We start from the raw sequence: 18986 nt of genomic DNA, 5'->3' as shown, positions 1-18986 counted from the left end.
TAAACCTTTGTATTTCAATTATTAAGGTGTAACACCCCCAATATCAAACTCTACCCTATGACATTGAAGGCTCACATCACTGATTCGGGAATGAGCTTTCATTCCATATATATTTTTAGTTATTCGGATGATGCTTTTATCCAACGCAACATATTTTTGAGGAAGTAGGATCAGCCGCTTCCAGGAGTGGTTGGGGGCTAAAGGTCTGGCCCAAAGGCTTAAGAGTGATATCACTCTGCTGACCATGGGATTTGAACTGGTCAGCTTCCGATCACACACACAGCTTCATAACCTGCTGAAAAACACACCGCTCCAAAAACACCATAACGCCGTTACTCAGATTCAAAGCAAGGTCACTGCTTTTAACTAGGGATTCCACGCTAAACTTGCTTTCTGGAAATACCCCGCTGGGGAGGGGTGGGGGGTGGGTATTCTTCGTACGTGAAATAAAACGTTCAAGATCAAAGAATTCATCTGGAATTGTCCAGTTGTGGATTTGGGTATCTGGCTATTTCAGTTATTTAAAGCCATTGGAGAATTAGACTAGTCAAAATAGATTAAATCATGCAAGATTTGGCCACCTTCCCGTGGACACTGACTAGGCTGCATATAACGACGCCCAAAACCATGCGAATCTGCAAGTACATGATAAGCTATGTAAAATGACAGCCCTTTATCCTGAGCAGAGCAAGAGCCTTTTTTGGATGAATACAAAGGTGAAGGACATTTTTTTGTCCACATGCATTACTATTTTTTCAATTTTTTAATAAATACATGAAATGCCTAACATTATTGTAAAAAAAAAATAACTTTTTAAGGCAAATATTTTTTCAAAACCTTATACACAATAAAGGCTTAATAATTCTTAATTCATGCGTGTCACCTTTAATTCATCCAAGGACTAATGTTTTTTTGTTGATGGACTTTAGTGTTTGTCTTGTACTGTATTTTTTCACATTTTTCTTGCCTATTTGCCCCTGGTATCGATTGTCTGCAGAACCAGATCTATAGGGTCGAGATGACTAAATGATCCTCAGCGGTCAGTTTCAGTACGCGCCTGGTCCCAGGGTAACTCCAACAAGGGCATGTGACATCATGGTGGCATGTGTTCTCCCCCAGAACATATGTACAATAAAGGGAGAGAGATACACTTTAGCGAACATGGAAGATAACCCCCCCCCCGCCCCCAGTCGACAACAGAGATGGATGACTTCTGAGAGATATATTGTGCATCGATCATTTCAGAACCATATTATCTGCAATTTGGGCTTTTGGTTTTGCTCAGCCTGACTGGGATATGAGAGAAGGCTTTGTTAATCCCCCATATTGGAAAAAGCCCCAGTTCCCGTGAGGCGCTTTGCCAGTGTCAATAAAGACAATGAAATGTAATCAGCTATTTTATGAAAATTTATGCAAATACATGACATGGGCCTTAACTTTATATAATTGGTAAGGGTGCACGTTTGGCAGACTTAAAGGTCTAAAGTCCTTTATTACTTGAATAATTTAATAGTTTAAATGCGCGAGTCAAATCCACGCTTGACTCACGTCCCGTAGTTGTTTTTAATCATCTTTCTTGAACATTGTATGTAAAAACAAAAAGAAAGAAAGAAAGAAAGGGCAAATGCTATGTATCTAAATGGAGGCTTATATAAAAAAATCTTAAATTCTCTGCAGATTTAAAACGTTTAATATCTTTTTTATTCAGTGATGTAAAAACATTTTGTATACAGATTTCAAATTCCTTTTCATGTACCGTAGTCAGATCCTGTAGTGACTGCTGCTATTGCGCCCACGTTTCGCAACCAAAACACAGAAGAAATTCCGTCTCCGAGTCCGCCAGTCACTCAGCTATCCCATACACGTAATGCACGTACTTTCGATGTGACGTCGGTACGTATCGAAAGTGACGCTGTATGATTGGCCGAAATCCTCGGTCCCCCCCACCCACTTGCAGCTGCCGCCGTCCGGTTTTATAAAGGAAAGCCCAACGTGCCGTGTGCAGATCCGCCGATTAAGAAGAAGAGAATAGCACTTGTTTGTTTCGTGACTCGTTTATTTCGCTGTTTTCCGCCAAGAAAATGGGTTATTCTTTTAGAAAACCAAGTGCAGACGTTTTTCCTCTGACAAGGTTACGGTTTGGTGCCGAAAAGGAAAGTATTTTCAACCGAAGGTCACCTAATCTTCGCTGGAGTGATTTTCAGGCGACTGGCTGAGATACGGAATCAAAAAGGTGAGCTTTATTTTAACTCGGTTATTTAATTAAACTGCATTTGCGATTTATTGTCTAATAGATATGTGAGTATTATAGAATAGTCCGACGTAAGCTGGTAAATAAAAACGCTGTCTGTTAATTTAAGTGTCTTTAAATGTCGGCGGTGATATTTAGAGACTACGCCGATAACGTGTCGTCAATGTTAATATTATCGTATATATGTGTTTTTCGTTTGCCAATTGTCTATAATACACTTTATGGGCGACGTAGTATTATGGGAGCTCGTAATATTGCGAAATGTTCGATTTGCGACGGATTTTTACCACATCCGTATAGGTTCCTTTATGATTTTTTTATCGTGCTCATTTTGGTTAAGATTTAATTACTACAGCCTTGGTCTATTGATGGAGTACCATTTATCCTGTTTCGGACGTTTTTGGATTGGCTTATTGGTTACCGTGGTTTTTCTTCCCCAGGATGTGTGTGGATATGGCCCCCTTTCACTCCCAATATCCATCGCCCCATATGTTCTCCGTGGCACGTGACATGCGGGGGGTCAGTATGAGTGAACGGCCTACACCATTGTCTACCATCGTCCTGCCAAGGATGCCCCGTCCGAAAAAAGGCCTGGAAGCCGACTGGCCGGCGCGGATGAGAATGTTCCAGGTGTTTCACAAGGCCTTCCGCCACCTGAGGGCCGCGCTATTCAAAATCATGAGTCGCTGCATAGCTGCGGTGAAGGCCCTGCGGCCTGAGGCGTACCCACTGCCGATCATTATGGACGCTGTGACGGATGCTCCCATAGATACGGCTACTCTGGGATTTGGAGTCCTTGAAGATCACATGGAGGAGTGTTGGGTGCAAGACCAGGGGTCCACTATCCATGGCTGGATGTGGACCCCTCAGCTGGCTGGGCAGGGGGGCAGTATGGTGTATGCGCTGGATGAGAAGACTTTGGGGGAAGATGAGTGTGTGAGTTCCTCAGATGAGGCTGCCTTCCCTGAGGGGTATGAAGGAAGTGAGCAGGATGTTGACCTGTCTGAGTGGCTGGAATGGGACTCCTGTGAAGTCTCTTCTGATGGGAGGAATTTCCTGTTTGAGGAGGCCCATGAAGCTGATCCTGGGAAATCCAGTGTGTCCTCGGAGGGGCCGGGCTGGGACAGTGATTCAAGCTGGTCTGATGACGACGATGATGATGACGACAACAACTCTGAGAATGCTCAGCTCTGGGAATCCTTCTTCCGCACTGATGACCCATACAGTCTGCTCAGTTTCTCTTCTGTGGTAAAGTCTCAGGCCACTTGTCCGCCAGAGGGTTGCACTCCAAAAGTCAGAGGGATGCAGGTGGAAGTTCTCAGTGATGAAGAGGAAGAGCGGCGCCCTCTGCAGGAGGAGATGCCCACTACGGGTCACAAGAAGGTATTGTGGGGCGTGGTGTTATGGGAATTGCTGCTTCTCCAAGTTTGAGTGGTATGGTGGTTTTTTTTTTTTTTGTCCTCCCAGTCTTTGCAGTTTGCTTGCATCACCCAACACTGGGAGTACCTGCAACAGTGTAGCAATAACACAGCGAGCAGTTATGGTGGCTGGTGACTGATTCACAGCTGATGTACGAGGAGGAAAGTCGGAGCTTCCCTTTTTGTCTCCCATATTAATGGATGTAATTTGGGTGATGTCACTGGAGACCCAAGTGCCTCTGGCAGTCTCTGTGTTCCAGTCCCACAGGGAGACATATTCTTGTTGGGTTTGAAATCTTCAGTAATGCATTAATACAGATGCAGTGAACAGCTCGGATGTGTGTGTGTGGTTGGTTATGTGTTGCGCTCTTTGTGTGACACCCCGGGTTTCGTTTAACACCTCCCTTCTGTTGTTGCAGGTGAGATTCAGCGAGAAGGTAGAAGTGCGCCCTCTTGTGGCCTGGGCGTTTGCCAGCCGTGTTTCCCGTGATGGATCCTGCTGGCTGCAGATGGCCAGAGACAGAGACCGGTTCCGGAGGAGGGTGGAGGCAGCCAGTGATGTCATTGGGCCTGTCCTGCTCCCCCAGCACAGAGCAGCAGTTTGGGAGAGGCTACAGATGGTGTGATAAGGAATAAAGCTTGAAGTGGCAGGACACACATCGCAACACACCTGTACAAATACAGTAACATCATTATCACAATGTATGGCGGCATGCAAAAATTTGGGCACTCCTGAGCAAAGTTTTAATGTGGAGCTAAGCAAGTAAAACATGACATGATTTCCAAAAGGCATAACGTTAGTCAGCATATCTTAAATATTTAAAGCAAGATTACTTTTTAATTTTGTTTACTTTTGGTTCTGCTTCAAGACAACCAAAGCAAAATGGCCTGAAGTGACACTTTGTGTTACTTGGTTCCAGAATGCATCATGCTTTCTTGGATATTCACTTGCTAACATCGGACGCTGAATTTTGTGGTGAGGTAGCAAGAAAAGATATCTTTTGATGACACTTCCAAGAAGCTGTCGCTGCACGTTAGAAGTGTGCCACCACTCCTGTGTAATTCTCAGTATTTATAACGCTTTGATTTGCATCGCCCTCCTTTCAGGGCTTTGAGCATAGGCTTATTAAGGTCTGAGACCTTAGTGAAAGTTTTGAGAGCTGAAATTTCTTGGGGTGCCCAAACTTTTGCATACCTCCTGTATTGCTTTCTTACACTACTAAGATAGTATCTGTTAGTTGTGATTTATTTTTTTTATTATACCTTTTCTGAAATAAAGGCCCAGTTGATGTATATGCTTGATTTGTGTGTTAATTGTTTTGATTGCTGGGTGACATTTCAGTTTGGTGCTTGTCAAAGTACAGTTTCCTACTGACTGCAGCAATCCTGTTTTAGGTAGTGCAGGCATCCAGGCCAGATGTTTACACTCCCCATCAAACTTGAAAGCTATTTGCCATCTCGCCCTGAAAGTACTGCTCAGCTGCCGCACTCCAGAACAAAACCAGTGTCTCCAGTCTGAGTGGAGGAAATGCTAGAGCTGTGTGTCAGTTTCCTGGAACAAAGAAGGGCTTTGATTGTTCCTAACTAGTGTTACTAACTGTTGGGTGGGGAGGAATGTGTTTGGTGTATTAAAGCACAGGTCAGTGTTTGTTCATCTGTTACGTGATTTTTCTTTTTCACCTAGCAATAGTGTGAATATAGAAAGGCTTTATTAAAGACGACGAAGGAAATGTACAGTTGTACAAGTAAACATGCCAGTAAAATGCACACTTCGTCAGCTCCAGAGACTGGAGGGACAAATAGAAAATACAATAAGAACAGCACAACAAAGTTAAACTACAGAAAAATGTATTTACTGTTTGGTATTATTATGGTTCGGAATGAATCTGACCTTCGCATCCAGAGGTAAGGCAGGACCATTATTTGAGCCGAGGCGATGAGTGTCGAAATCTTCCTATTTCTTAAACTTAAACGTGTCTTTCTTATATAACTGTGCATTTTATATATATTGAAATGGGTTGAAGTTTATGGTCCTACCCCAGTGCCCCCCTATATCCCCAAAGCCTTGGACATGTTCTCCTGCACCATACCACACGTTACGTTTTCTATTGTTGGCGCTTCTTCCTGGGTTGTTCCCCGCTTTGTGCACGTAGCCTCCAGGCTAGGCTCTGGACTCCCCGCAACCCTGAATAAGACAAGTGGTTTCAAAAACCTGATGGATGGAGGGATGGAACTGGGTTTTCCATTGGCATTAAAATTGGTACTCGCGCTGAATTACATCATCACAACATGAGGCAGGATATTCTGTACTGTATTCTAAAAATGGCTATGGTAAAAAATGAAAAAATATGAAAGTCACAGACCGTAAATTGGTAGTGTATATGTAGGAACTGGTGAGGGAGTGCATAGTAAATAGGCTACATTATATAGGGTATATATTATATATAGAGTTTGTTGTATTTTGTAGGGGGTGGCATGGTGGTGCAGTGGTTAGCACTGTTGCCTCACATCTCTGGGTTCGAGTCTCCATCTGGGTTACATGTGTGTGGAGTTCGCATGTTCTCCCCATGTTGTCGTGGGGTTTCCTCCGGGTACTCCGGTTTCCCCCCACAGTCCAAAAACATGGACCTCTTCTATTTTTGATTTTTCGTAGATGTTCCCTAGTGTTTCATTTGTATCTGTTTTGTAGTTTGCTGAGGCTGATTGGACTTGCTAAATTGGGGACAGCCAGGGTGGGGCTGTAGTCATCACCGGCTGGGAGAAAGCTTTCGGAGTGGGTGCAGACATTAAGGAAATGCGGAACTGTACTTATCAAGCGTATCGTAAGATCTGTGTGATGAAGAGGGATAGCAGCGCCCTCCACAGGAGAAAATGCCCACTGAAGGTCACAAAAAAGTATTGCAGAGCATAGAGTTGGGGGGGTGCTGCTGTTCTGATGTTTTTTTTTTTTTTGCAGCCTTTGCAGTTTGCTTGCATCACCCAGCACTGGGGGTACCTGCAACAGCGTGGCAATAATATAACGAACGGATTTGGAGGCTAATGACTGATTCAGTGGGTTTGGCTATGAAGCTGATGTACGAGGAGGATAGACGGCGCTGTCCTTCCTGTCTACCATCTACGTCTCCGAGTGCCTCTGGCTGTCCCCGATTGTGTTCTAATCCCACAAGGACACTTATTCTTGTTGGGTTGGAAGACATCTTCAGTAACGTGTTCGTAGGAATGAAGCAAACCTGATGTATGCAGCTGCTTTTCTGTTGCGCTCTTTGTGTGACCCAAGCCTCATGTAATGCCTCCCCTTGGTTACTGCAGGTGAGATTCAACGGAAAGGTCGATGCGTGTCCTCTTGTGGGCGGGGCATTTGCCAGCCGCACGTCCAGAGATGGATCCTGCTGGTTGCTCTGCTACTTCATGTTGCTTCAGGCTTTATTCCTCATATTTACATTTACGGTATTTGGCAGACGTATCATATCACAACACATATGGGTGACTTAAGGGTGTGAGAAAATTCGTACAAAAATCAGACATCTCACAATACTATTACCAATTCGTATTACCTTATTCACAAAATATCACCTTACACATTTAAACAAAGACAAGTGTCTCCTTGTTTAACTAAAGGGCTGCTTTTTCATTATTATGAATTTATCACAATGGTGCCCTCTTGTGGGAACATATGTAATATAAATACAATATCCTAAATATAAATACAAGAGCTAAGTGGGTGGTCATTAAACCCCTCTGTCATGTGTTCTAATCAAATTTAGCAACTCCAATTAGCCTCAGCATGTTTTTGGGACTGTGGGGGGAAACCAGAGTACCCGGAGGAAACTCCACACCGACATGGGGAGAACATGCAAACTCCACACGCACATAACCCAGGTGGAGACTCAAACCCAGGTCCCAGTGGGGTGAGGCAACAGTGCTAACCACTGCACCACCATGCCGCCCCCCGACCTTAACATGTTTTGAGGAATCACTATGGCTACGTTCACACTGCCATGCTGAAGTGACTCAAATTGGATTTTTTCCTTAATGTGACTCAGATCTGATCTTTTCAGGGCTGTGTGGACACGCAAATCTGATATTTTCAAATCGGATTTGTGTCACTTTCATATGTGGTACTAAATCGGATACGTATCCGATTCGCGGCCATGTGACCTGAATGTGAACGCTCAGATTGGAATTCATGTGGCTTTTTGCTTATACGTATGCGCTGACATCATCAGCCTGCACTGGCAGGCTCGTACCCACACATCTCTTGGTGCAGCAGTTCCAGCAATAACTGTAAAAACAGAAAAAGCTAGCCGCCTTCCTCCATTTCAACCTGCTCATGTACAGCTGATTCACTGTTTGTCGTCCTCCAGAGCAAAGTGCGATACATGCGTGAGCTACTGTACTAACGCCTCCATTTTTAATGCCATGAGTCGTCCCACAGATATGACATTTTTTGTTGTTGGTGACGCAGTTGACCCATGTAAAAACGTATCAATGTGCGCATGCGTGACGTTTCGGAGGACTGATGCGTTCGCATTGCAGTCAGATACAGATCACTTGTAGTTATGAATGTGAACCATCAAGATAGACAAATCCGATCTGAGCAAAAAATCTGAATTGAACGATGTGGCTGACAGTGTGAACGTAGCCTATTTAAATTCACATACTGATAGCAGTCTAAGAGGTGAGATTTAAACCAAGAGTGTCAGGATCAGCCCCGATTGTTCCACCCTTTGTCCCTTTCCCGTTTGGCCAGGAGGCATTGCTGGTCATCCCGTCCCTCGTGTTGTCAGTCTTTGAGTTTCCCCATGTTCCCTGTTGGCCACATGGCTCAATGTGTCGAGCATGCAGCTAGTCCCTGGGTTTTTCATCTGTATTCAATTTTGGTTTTTGCTCTTGATTGTGTTTTTAGCTGTCAGTTTTCCCCCTTGTTAGATTCTGTTTCTAGTTTGAGTTTCTTGTTCTAGTTAATTAGTTTCACCTGTGATCTGTTTTCCCAGTCCTTGTTAATTACTCTCACCTGTCCTGTGTTAGTCTTGTTACCCAGTTTTAGTTTCAGTATTTAAGTCCCACCTTCAGTTGTGTTCAGGTCCCCAGTGGTTCGTTGATTGTGAATATTGTGTGTGTGTTTGTGATTCTTGATGTTAGATGTTTGTTGTATATTGCATATGTGGCACCCCATGCAATACACTAATTACTAAGAGTGCCAGAGCAAAGGTACCAATGCTCTAATAAGATGTACAAATGGAAGTTTTAGAAAAATACAAAATTACAATCTTTATTAATAAATATTCCTTTATGTTGGGGAAGGGACAGGAAACATCAAACAAAAAAGGGAGAGAAAAAACAAAATCACCAAGGCATTGGGACAGAGGCCTGTTGAACCAAGGGAGAGTAGACACATGGTTTCCATACCACAAGTGACGGTGCACGCACACTTATCCTAATATACACTTCAATTCAATACCCTCACAAGACTCAGGTACCTTAAGTGATAAGGACAAAAGAGCTTCACACTATGTAGCACTGCAAGACTTTCAATCGTTAACAAAAAAAAACAAGGCTAGGGAACCCAGCTTTCCAGTGTAATTCCCCCTCAAACACATTAGGCTACCCTGCACAACCAGCACCCAGGTTGATTAACGATAAAGAGGGGGGCTAAATGACTAGACAAACAAGTGATTGTGTTCAATTGACTGTTACACTATTAAGAACCATTAGCTAAATGGCTAGTGACCAACTAGCTAAGGCTAATGTTTGGTAAGAGTCATAAAAAAAGAGCAGCCTGATACATTTTTATTTCATAGCTAGCACAGAGGATTAAAGCTAAAAATAAATCAGGCTTTACTGTACTCCAGTATAGCATGTTCTTGTTAATTAGTCTATAGGTTATTTAGCAGCTAGCTTATGAGTTGACATGTTTCAAAATACTAGAGTTTAACAGCAACCTACTAGCAACAACAAACATGTAGTCATTAGCCGAGTGAATGCAAATTTATCAGATAGCATATGAACCAGCATGCTGAATAAATCAACACTTAACTCCCAATTGGGTAGTATATAAACAGTTTAAAACAGCCTGGACACACAATACATGCAACAGGTTACCCCAGACTGCAGTGTAATGTTCTAAAACAACCTTAATGCAACATGGACACGGTAAAAATACAAACAGGCCAATCATACTATCCTGACATGACAAGAGCAAGACTGCATAAATTAGCCCAAGGGGAGGTGGAGAGAGAAAACCAAGAGAGACAGCAAAATGTCACTACAAGACCCCAATCCAAACCAGACCCACAGGCTACAATCCACCCTTTCCAAATGAATCCGCAGCCCGACGATGCAGCCCAGCTGAACACATTAGCCTTCACTGCCTGGTCGCACCCCTTCTTCCGTCCTAATGGCAACTGCTCGGGGAAGCCGGTAGGGGTTGGAATGCTGGCCTGCTGTAGCTGTGGACCAACATCTCACAGATTTGGTCATGTTCCCCGGTGTGGTGTCAACTTCAGCAGGAGCCCGGGGAGAGGCGAATGATAGGCATCCTGAGGCTCATCCGAATGCAGACCGACCACTTCTACCTCGGCGCCGCCCTCTAGGATTTCAGGGTTGACAGTCACATCTGCTTGCTCCGCAGAGGGGGAAACCACCTTGACTCCTGGTTACAACCCCTCGGGAACTGTCCTCAGCTCGGCGCGGTGAACCTGATGAGCTGGTCCATCTCTACCTACAGGGGCTACAGTGTACACTGTTCCAGGTCTTTGCACCACCTGAAACAAGGTTCCAGAGGTCTTGGATCTTGTTGCGCCCCGGTACATGGTTACGCAAGTATACCATCTGGCCTGCCTCCAGTCCAGGATTGTCAATGTGTCTCTGATTCCACCGGTTTGCCAGTTCTACTGATCTATACCGGACATGATCCTGAGTCATCCTCACACTCCGTTCAAGTCCCTGGCCATGGAGATACTAATGAGGAAATGGCTGTCTGCTCAAGAAGCAAAGCAGGCCGGCCTCGTAAGCAGCGTGTTCCCCGTAGACCACCTGGTGACAGATACTATCAGGTGTGGGGAGAGGATAGCTTCCAATTCAAAGATAATCACTGCGATGGCTAAGGAGGCCATCAATGCAGCCTTTGAGCTACTGCTGGCTGAGGGGAACCGCCTGGAGAAAAGGCTGTTTCATGCCACCTTCGCCACGGAGGATCGGAAGGAAGGAATGACCGCATTCGTGGAGAAGAGGAAGGTGTCGTTCCAGGGCAAATAAGTAAGAAATCCTGGCTGAACTATGACTATTAAAGATGTCATTTTTGAATAAAATACTATATTATCGTATTGTAATATTGTTTTGCTGTAATTTTACTGGAAATCGCATTGCATGCTGGTATTTCAGTAAGTGCCCATAGTAACTACTGTAAATCCATTAACAGACGCAGTGACCATGGAGAAGAGCAGAGGCGCAGGACGGGAACGTTGGAGACAATATTCAGAAAGTTCATGCTACATTAATCACTTGCTTCATTTCTTACGTAACACGTGCAGAACTTTTGATTTTGAATTATTTAGAAGTAGTAACATTAGGAGTATATCTAACTTGTAGGTGCATTAGCTTAACTTGTTATCTCTAATTGTCCTAAGCGTTTGAGCCCAACCACGTTCTATATTTCGAACCTAAACACGTAAAATGATACAGCTAGCGATGACGACGTTTTGCTTCGAAAGTCACGTGGTAGAATTCACCGACGTCAAAAGCCCGCCAATGTAATGGAAGGTATTTACTGGAGTGACGGTGTATTCTAGAAGCGCTTATCCAGAAGAGATGGCGATATTTTGCAGATCCGCGTCGTTTGCGGTGAGACAAGCCGCTTCATTCGTTTTCACTGGTGCTCGGCGATACAGCACCGATGCTCACTTCGAATTTATTTTGGCGAACAAGAGGGGAGTGAAGGAAAATGTCAGCTTAATACAACTTAACCGGCCGAAAGCGCTCAATGCGCTCTGTGACGGTCTTATGCAGGAGGTAAATCAAGCCCTGGACGGGTTCGAAGGGGACAGCCAGGTTGGCGCTATCGTAATCACCGGCAGCGAAAAGGCATTCGCAGCTGGAGCAGACATTAAAGAGATGCAGAACTGGGCATTTCCAGCATGCTACAGTGCCAACTTTTTATCGCACTGGAACAGAGTCTCCTCCGCAAGGAAACCAGTAATAGCTGCCGTAAACGGCTTTGCATTAGGGGGAGGATGCGAACTTGCTATGATGTGCGACAACATTTATGCTGGGGAGAAGGCCCAGTTCGGCCAGCCGGAGATACTGTTAGGCACCATCCCTGGCGCGGGTGGAACCCAACGGCTCACCAGAGCGGTTGGCAAGTCGCTGGCCATGGAGATGGTGCTGACGGGGAAACGACTGTCAGCCCAGGAAGCAATGCAGGCCGGCCTCGTCAGCGGCGTGTTCCCCGTCCAGCAGCTGGTACCGGAAACTACCAGGTGTGCGGAGAAGATAGCTTCCAATTCAAAGATAATCACTGCGATGGCTAAGGAGGCCATCAATGCAGCCTTTGAGCTACCGCTGGTTGAGGGGAACCGCCTGGAGAAAAGACTGTTTCACGCCACCTTAGCCACACAAGCTCATAGCTGAAGTGAATGGGTATGTACTCGGGGGAGGGTGCGAGCTCGCCATGATGTGTGATATTATTTATGCTGGAGAGAAGGCACAGTTCGTGCAGCTGGAGATTCTCTTTGGCACCATCCCTGGAGCAGGTGGAACCCAACGGCTCACCAGAGCAGTTGGGAAATCCCTAGCTATAGACATGGTGCTGACGGGGAAACGGCTATGAGCTCATGAAGCAATGCAGGCCGGCCTCGTCAGCGGTGTGTTCCCCGTCCAGCAGCTGGTACCGGAAGCTATCAGGTGTGGGGAGAAGATAGCTTCCAACTCAAAGATTATCACTGTGATGGCTAAGGAAGCCATCAACGCAGCCTTTGAGCTACCGCTGGCTGAGGGGAACCACCTGGAGAAATGGCTATTTTACGCCACGGAGGATCGTAAGGTGGGAATGACCGCATTCGTGGGGAAGAGGAAGGTGTCGTTCCAGGGCAAATAAGTAAGAAATCCTGGCTGAACTATGACTATTAAAGATGTCATTTTTGAATAAAATACTATATTATCGTATTGTAATATTGTTTTGCTGTAATTTTACTGGAAATCGCATTGCATGCTGGTATTTCGGTAAGTGCCCATAGTAACTACTGTAAATCCATTAACAGAGGCAGTGACCATGGAGAAGAGCAGAGGCGCAGGACGGGAACGTTGGAGACAATATTCAGAAAGTTCATGCTACATTAATCACTTGCTTCATTTCTTAAGTAACACGTGCAGAACTTTTGATTTTGAATTATTTAGAAGTAGTAACGTTAGGAGTATATCTAACTTGTAGGTGCATTAGCTTAACTTGTTATCTCTAATTGTCCTAAGCGTTTGAGCCCAACCACGTTCTATATTTCGAACCTAAACACGTAAAATGATACAGCTAGCGATGACGACGTTTTGCTTCGAAAGTCACGTGGTAGAATTCACCGACGTCAAAAGCCCGCCAATATAATGGAAGGTATTTACTGGAGCGACGGTGTATTCTAGAAGCGCTTATCCAGAAGAGATGGCGATATTTTGCAGATCCGCGTCGTTTGCGGTGAGACAAGCCGCTTCATTCGTTTTCACTGGTGCTCGGCGATACAGCACCGATGCTCACTTTGAATTTATTTTGGCGAACAAGAGGGGAGTGAAGGAAAACGTCGGCTTAATACAACTTAACCGGCCGAAAGCGCTCAATGCGCTCTGTGACGGTCTTATGCAGGAAGTAAATCAAGCCCTGGACGGGTTCGAAGGGGACAGCCAGGTTGGCGCTATCGTAATCACCGGCAGCGAAAAGGCATTCGCAGCTGGAGCAGACATTAAAGAGATGCAGAACTGGGCATTTCCAGCATGCTACAGTGCCAACTTTTTATCGCACTGGAACAGAGTCTCCTCCGCAAGGAAACCAGTAATAGCTGCCGTAAACGGCTTTGCATTAGGGGGAGGATGCGAACTTGCTATGATGTGCGACAACATTTATGCTGGGGAGAAGGCCCAGTTCGGCCAGCCGGAGATACTGTTAGGCACCATCCCTGGCGCGGGTGGAACCCAACGGCTCACCAGAGCGGTTGGCAAGTCGCTGGCCATGGAGATGGTGCTGACGGGGAAACGACTGTCAGCCCAGGAAGCAATGCAGGCCGGCCTCGTCAGCGGCGTGTTCCCCGTCCAGCAGCTGGTACCGGAAGCTACCAGGTGTGCGGAGAAGATAGCTTCCAATTCAAAGATAATCACTGCGATGGCTAAGGAGGCCATCAATGCAGCCTTTGAGCTACCGCTGGCTGAGGGGAACCGCCTGGAGAAAAGGCTGTTTCATGCCACCTTCGCCACGGAGGATCGGAAGGAAGGAATGACCGCATTCGTGGAGAAGAGGAAGGTGTCGTTCCAGGGCAAATAAGTAAGAAATCCTGGCTGAACTATGACTATTAAAGATGTCATTTTTGAATAAAATACTATATTATCGTATTGTAATATTGTTTTGCTGTAATTTTACTGGAAATCGCATTGCATGCTGGTATTTCGGTAAGTGCCCATAGTAACTACTGTAAATCCATTAACAGACGCAGTGACCATGGAGAAGAGCAGAGGCGCAGGACGGGAACGTTGGAGACAATATTCAGAAAGTTCATGCTACATTAATCACTTGCTTCATTTCTTAAGTAACACGTGCAGAACTTTTGATTTTGAATTATTTAGAAGTAGTAACATTAGGAGTATATCTAACTTGTAGGTGCATTAGCTTAACTTGTTATCGCTAATTGTCCTAAGCGTTTGAGCCCAACCACGTTCTATATTTCGAACCTAAACACGTAAAATGATACAGCTAGCGATGACGACGTTTTGCTTCGAAAGTCACGTGGTAGAATTCACCGACGTCAAAAGCCCGCCAATATAATGGAAGGTATTTACTGGAGTGACGGTGTATTCTAGAAGCGCTTATCCAGAAGAGATGGCGATATTTTGCAGATCCGCGTCGTTTGCGGTGAGACAAGCCGCTTCATTCGTTTTCACTGGTGCTCGGCGATACAGCACCGATGCTCACTTCGAATTTATTTTGGCGAACAAGAGGGGAGTGAAGGAAAACGTCGGCTTAATACAACTTAACCGGCCGAAAGCGCTCAATGCGCTCTGTGACGGTCTTATGCAGGAGGTAAATCAAGCCCTGGACGGGTTCGAAGGGGACAGCCAGGTTGGCGCTATCATAATCACCGGCAGCGAAAAGGCATTCGCAGCTGGAGCAGACATTAAAGAGATGTAGAACTGGGCATTTCCAGCATGCTACAGTGCCAACTTTTTATCGCACTGGAACAGAGTCTCCTCCGCAAGGAAACCAGTAATAGCTGCCGTAAACGGCTTTGCATTAGGGGGAGGATGCGAACTTGCTATGATGTGCGACAACATTTATGCTGGGGAGAAGGCCCAGTTCGGCCAGCCGGAGATACTGTTAGGCACCATCCCTGGCGCGGGTGGAACCCAACGGCTCACCAGAGCGGTTGGCAAGTCGCTGGCCATGGAGATGGTGCTGACGGGGAAACGACTGTCAGCCCAGGAAGCAATGCAGGCCGGCCTCGTTAGCGGCGTGTTCCCCGTCCAGCAGCTGGTACCGGAAACTACCAGGTGTGCGGAGAAGATAGCTTCCAATTCAAAGATAATCACTGCGATGGCTAAGGAGGCCATCAATGCAGCCTTTGAGCTACCGCTGGCTGAGGGGAACCGCCTGGAGAAAAGGCTGTTTTATGCCACCTCCGCCACGGAGGATCGGAAGGAAGGAATGACCGCATTCGTGGAGAAGAGGAAGGTGTCGTTCCAGGGCAAATAAGTAAGAAATCCTGGCTGAACTATGACTATTAAAGATGTCATTTTTTTAATAAAATACTATATTATCGTATTGTAATATTGTTTTGCTGTAATTTTACTGGAAATCGCATTGCATGCTGGTATTTCGGTAAGTGCCCATAGTAACTACTGTAAATCCATTAACAGACGCAGTGACCATGGAGAAGAGCAGAGGCGCAGGACGGGAACGTTGGAGACAATATTCAGAAAGTTCATGCTACATTAATCACTTGCTTCATTTCTTAAGTAACACGTGCAGAACTTTTGATTTTGAATTATTTAGAAGTAGTAACGTTAGGAGTATATCTAACTTGTAGGTGCATTAGCTTAACTTGTTATCGCTAATTGTCCTAAGCGTTTGAGCCCAACCACGTTCTATATTTCGAACCTAAACACGTAAAATGATACAGCTAGCGATGACGACGTTTTGCTTCGAAAGTCACGTGGTAGAATTCACCGACGTCAAAAGCCCGCCAATATAATGGAAGGTATTTACTGGAGTGACGGTGTATTCTAGAAGCGCTTATCCAGAAGAGATGGCGATATTTTGCAGATCCGCGTCGTTTGCGGTGAGACAAGCCGCTTCATTCGTTTTCACTGGTGCTCGGCGATACAGCACCGATGCTCACTTCGAATTTATTTTGGCGAACAAGAGGGGAGTGAAGGAAAACGTCGGCTTAATACAACTTAACCGGCCGAAAGCGCTCAATGCGCTCTGTGACGGTCTTATGCAGGAGGTAAATCAAGCCCTGGACGGGTTCGAAGGGGACAGCCAGGTTGGCGCTATCATAATCACCGGCAGCGAAAAGGCATTCGCAGCTGGAGCAGACATTAAAGAGATGTAGAACTGGGCATTTCCAGCATGCTACAGTGCCAACTTTTTATCGCACTGGAACAGAGTCTCCTCCGCAAGGAAACCAGTAATAGCTGCCGTAAACGGCTTTGCATTAGGGGGAGGATGCGAACTTGCTATGATGTGCGACAACATTTATGCTGGGGAGAAGGCCCAGTTCGGCCAGCCGGAGATACTGTTAGGCACCATCCCTGGCGCGGGTGGAACCCAACGGCTCACCAGAGCGGTTGGCAAGTCGCTGGCCATGGAGATGGTGCTGACGGGGAAACGACTGTCAGCCCTGGAAGCAATGCAGGCCGGCCTCGTCAGCGGCGTGTTCCCCGTCCAGCAGCTGGTACCGGAAGCTACCAGGTGTGCGGAGAAGATAGCTTCCAATTCAAAGATAATCACTGCGATGGCTAAGGAGGCCATCAATGCAGCCTTTGAGCTACCGCTGGCTGAGGGGAACCGCCTGGAGAAAAGGCTGTTTCATGCCACCTTCGCCACGGAGGATCGGAAGGAAGGAATGACTGCATTCGTGGAGAAGAGGAAGGTGTCGTTCCAGGGCAAATAAGTAAGAAATCCTGGCTGAACTATGACTATTAAAGATGTCATTTTTGAATAAAATACTATATTATCGTATTGTAATATTGTTTTGCTGTAATTTTACTGGAAATCGCATTGCATGCTGGTATTTCGGTAAGTGCCCATAGTAACTACTGTAAATCCATTAACAGACGCAGTGACCATGGAGAAGAGCAGAGGCGCAGGACGGGAACGTTGGAGACAATATTCAGAAAGTTCATGCTACATTAATCACTTGCTTCATTTCTTAAGTAACACGTGCAGAACTTTTGATTTTGAATTATTTAGAAGTAGTAACGTTAGGAGTATATCTAACTTGTAGGTGCATTAGCTTAACTTGTTATCGCTAATTGTCCTAAGCGGAGCCATTAAGGTTCTCAGTAAGCGTTAGCTGGTTTACTGTAGCAAATCGTTTTCAGGATAAGTGGTTTAGGACAAGTGCATCTGAACAGATCCATTTGATCCGGCCCTATATTCTTGTTTCTACTAAAGAATATTGTATGGTTTTTGACGTGATACACAGTCTTCCTGCTATCATTGGTTGTGAAGGGCAGAAACTGCATTCTCCCTCATCTAGTTCCTGAGGATCTGTTTATAAGCAACATGTGTCCTATTCTGAGCAAAGAAGCGACCAACAAACGCATTAGACATAATTCAGAGTAATATTGTCTCTAAGACAGTTGCAGTATTTTACTGGAATAATATGTTTGATGGCATAGACTGGCAATCTACTTGGATGTTTCCTCGGCCTTTCATTATTTCGAATAAGGTGCAGGAGGTACCTTTAAAGATTCTTCTCCGTTGTTATCCAGTGAACTGTAAGCAAAATTTAAAAGATATAAATGTGTTTGTTCTTTTGATATAATGCTTTTGAAACTACAATTAATTTATTTTGGGATTTTATATACAGTAAGATATTCTAGACAGACCTCAATAATTACATAAACACAGTCGTTGTTGATTTAGTTTTCTTCTACCATTTATATTGTCACAGTGAACCATATCCTAAGATGTGCTTGTAAAATGTTTGTATATAGTATAGCATTAATAAAAATAATAAGAATAATATAACTCATCTGATCCGGCCCAATGCGCTGAATGCTCTCTGTTATGGCTTGATGAACGAGGGAAACTGGAGAAAAGACTGTTTCATGCGACCTTCAACACGGATGACAGGAAGGAAGGAATGACCGCCTTTGTGAAAAAGAGGAAAGCAGCATTCAAGGACAAATAGGGAAGAAATCCTGGCTGAACAATAATGTAAAAATTGTAATTTTACAAAAAAAATTGATATTGTTTTGTAATATTATTTTACTGTAATTTTACTGAAAATCACATTGCATGCTGGTATTTTTATAAGCCCCCTCAGTAACTACTGTAAAGCGAAGCCATAAAGGGTCTCAGTAAGTGTTAGTTAGGTTTACTGCGGCAAACCAGTTTTAATCGATTTATCTTCCAGTAATTTCTTACGTTAAATAACTTGGTTACACGCATTAAAGTAATTCATTGGTGAAAGAGACTGAGTTTTACCTAAATTCGTGCAGCGGTTGTGCCAGAAAAAAACGACTGTTTCCACAGATTAACGTCATTAGTGTGTGTATAATACTGTATACGCGCACACATACTGCTGTAACGACGATGGACAGCTTGGCTGAAATCATCCTTTCGAGAAAGAAGTGTACTAAAGTTCACTTCAGAAAACACACTGTTTCCAAAAAAAGCAATATTAATATATTTTTACTCATATATTATTCAAGATAGCGTTGATGCCTTTCGGCTGTTATTTGTGGTGGTTCTCTGGTAATCACTGGCTGATATTTGGACCTTTAGTAGCATTCGGACAAATCGATATTTTCTCTGAATCCGTGAAATTTTAAATGTCATGAAAGCACACTTCTAAACAGAGAATATTTAGGATGCGACAAGATACATAGATAACGTTAGA

At 44.8% G+C, this 18986-nt stretch overlaps 4 protein-coding genes and 1 pseudogene across 10 annotated transcripts; all 5 read left to right on the top strand.

The window, feature by feature from the left end:
- Window positions 1–1981: 1981 nt before the first annotated feature.
- On the top strand, window positions 1982–4962 carry ppp1r15a (protein phosphatase 1, regulatory subunit 15A). The gene is made up of 3 exons (XM_048996140.1): window positions 1982–2233; window positions 2692–3634; window positions 4089–4962. Exons 2-3 carry the CDS (start codon window positions 2693–2695, stop codon window positions 4293–4295), a joined length of 1149 nt encoding a protein of 382 aa, XP_048852097.1. The 5' UTR covers window positions 1982–2233; window position 2692; the 3' UTR covers window positions 4296–4962.
- Window positions 4963–9979: 5017 nt separating this feature from the next.
- Window positions 9980–11390, top strand: LOC125720589 (enoyl-CoA hydratase, mitochondrial-like). The gene has a single exon (XM_048996176.1). It carries the CDS (start codon window positions 10579–10581, stop codon window positions 10924–10926), a length of 348 nt encoding a protein of 115 aa, XP_048852133.1. The 5' UTR covers window positions 9980–10578; the 3' UTR covers window positions 10927–11390.
- A 54-nt stretch (window positions 11391–11444) lies between these two features.
- Window positions 11445–16902, top strand: LOC125720580 (enoyl-CoA hydratase, mitochondrial-like). Of its 5 annotated transcripts, none has more exons than XM_048996158.1 (2): window positions 11445–12570; window positions 16829–16902. In XM_048996158.1, the coding sequence occupies exon 1, from the start codon at window positions 11479–11481 to the stop codon at window positions 12295–12297; it is 819 nt and encodes a 272-aa protein (XP_048852115.1). In that variant the 5' UTR covers window positions 11445–11478; the 3' UTR covers window positions 12298–12570; window positions 16829–16902. The 5 variants fall into 5 exon arrangements, with proteins under 5 accessions (XP_048852115.1, XP_048852114.1, XP_048852116.1 ...); XM_048996157.1 differs by lacking the exon at window positions 16829–16902 and adding an exon at window positions 15772–15855 and having other exon boundaries at window positions 11445–12763; XM_048996159.1 differs by lacking the exon at window positions 16829–16902 and adding an exon at window positions 14349–14432 and having other exon boundaries at window positions 11445–12763.
- LOC125720577 (enoyl-CoA hydratase, mitochondrial-like) lies at window positions 13316–17261 on the top strand. 3 transcript variants are annotated; one of them, XM_048996154.1, is made up of 2 exons: window positions 13316–14185; window positions 17194–17261. In XM_048996154.1, the coding sequence occupies exon 1, from the start codon at window positions 13316–13318 to the stop codon at window positions 14183–14185; it is 870 nt and encodes a 289-aa protein (XP_048852111.1). In that variant the 3' UTR covers window positions 17194–17261. The 3 variants fall into 3 exon arrangements, with proteins under 3 accessions (XP_048852111.1, XP_048852109.1, XP_048852110.1); XM_048996152.1 differs by lacking the exon at window positions 17194–17261 and adding an exon at window positions 15772–15839; XM_048996153.1 differs by lacking the exon at window positions 17194–17261 and adding an exon at window positions 14349–14416.
- Window positions 16161–17030, top strand: LOC125720578 (enoyl-CoA hydratase, mitochondrial-like; annotated as a pseudogene).
- Window positions 17262–18986: the final 1725 nt, after the last annotated feature.

Source organism: Brienomyrus brachyistius, chromosome 25 (assembly GCF_023856365.1).
Source record: "Brienomyrus brachyistius isolate T26 chromosome 25, BBRACH_0.4, whole genome shotgun sequence".
NCBI classification, from domain to species: domain Eukaryota; kingdom Metazoa; phylum Chordata; class Actinopteri; order Osteoglossiformes; family Mormyridae; genus Brienomyrus; species Brienomyrus brachyistius.
The sequence above is the reverse complement of the archived record's forward strand: the minus strand, read 5'-3'. Positions and strand labels throughout refer to the sequence as shown.

What these genes read in the sequence shown, in the direction of transcription:
- LOC125720580 (XM_048996158.1), top strand. Translation starts at nt 11,479, where the DNA reads ATGGCGATATTTTGCAGATCCGCGTCGTTTGCGGTGAGACAAGCCGCT.
- ppp1r15a (XM_048996140.1), top strand. Translation starts at nt 2,693, where the DNA reads ATGTGTGTGGATATGGCCCCCTTTCACTCCCAATATCCATCGCCCCAT. An exon ending in CCACTACGGGTCACAAGAAG is followed by an intron (nt 3,635 to 4,088) that starts GTATTGTGGGGC and finishes CTGTTGTTGCAG; the next exon opens with GTGAGATTCAGCGAGAAGGT.
- LOC125720577 (XM_048996154.1), top strand. Translation starts at nt 13,316, where the DNA reads ATGGCGATATTTTGCAGATCCGCGTCGTTTGCGGTGAGACAAGCCGCT.
- LOC125720589 (XM_048996176.1), top strand. Translation starts at nt 10,579, where the DNA reads ATGATCCTGAGTCATCCTCACACTCCGTTCAAGTCCCTGGCCATGGAG.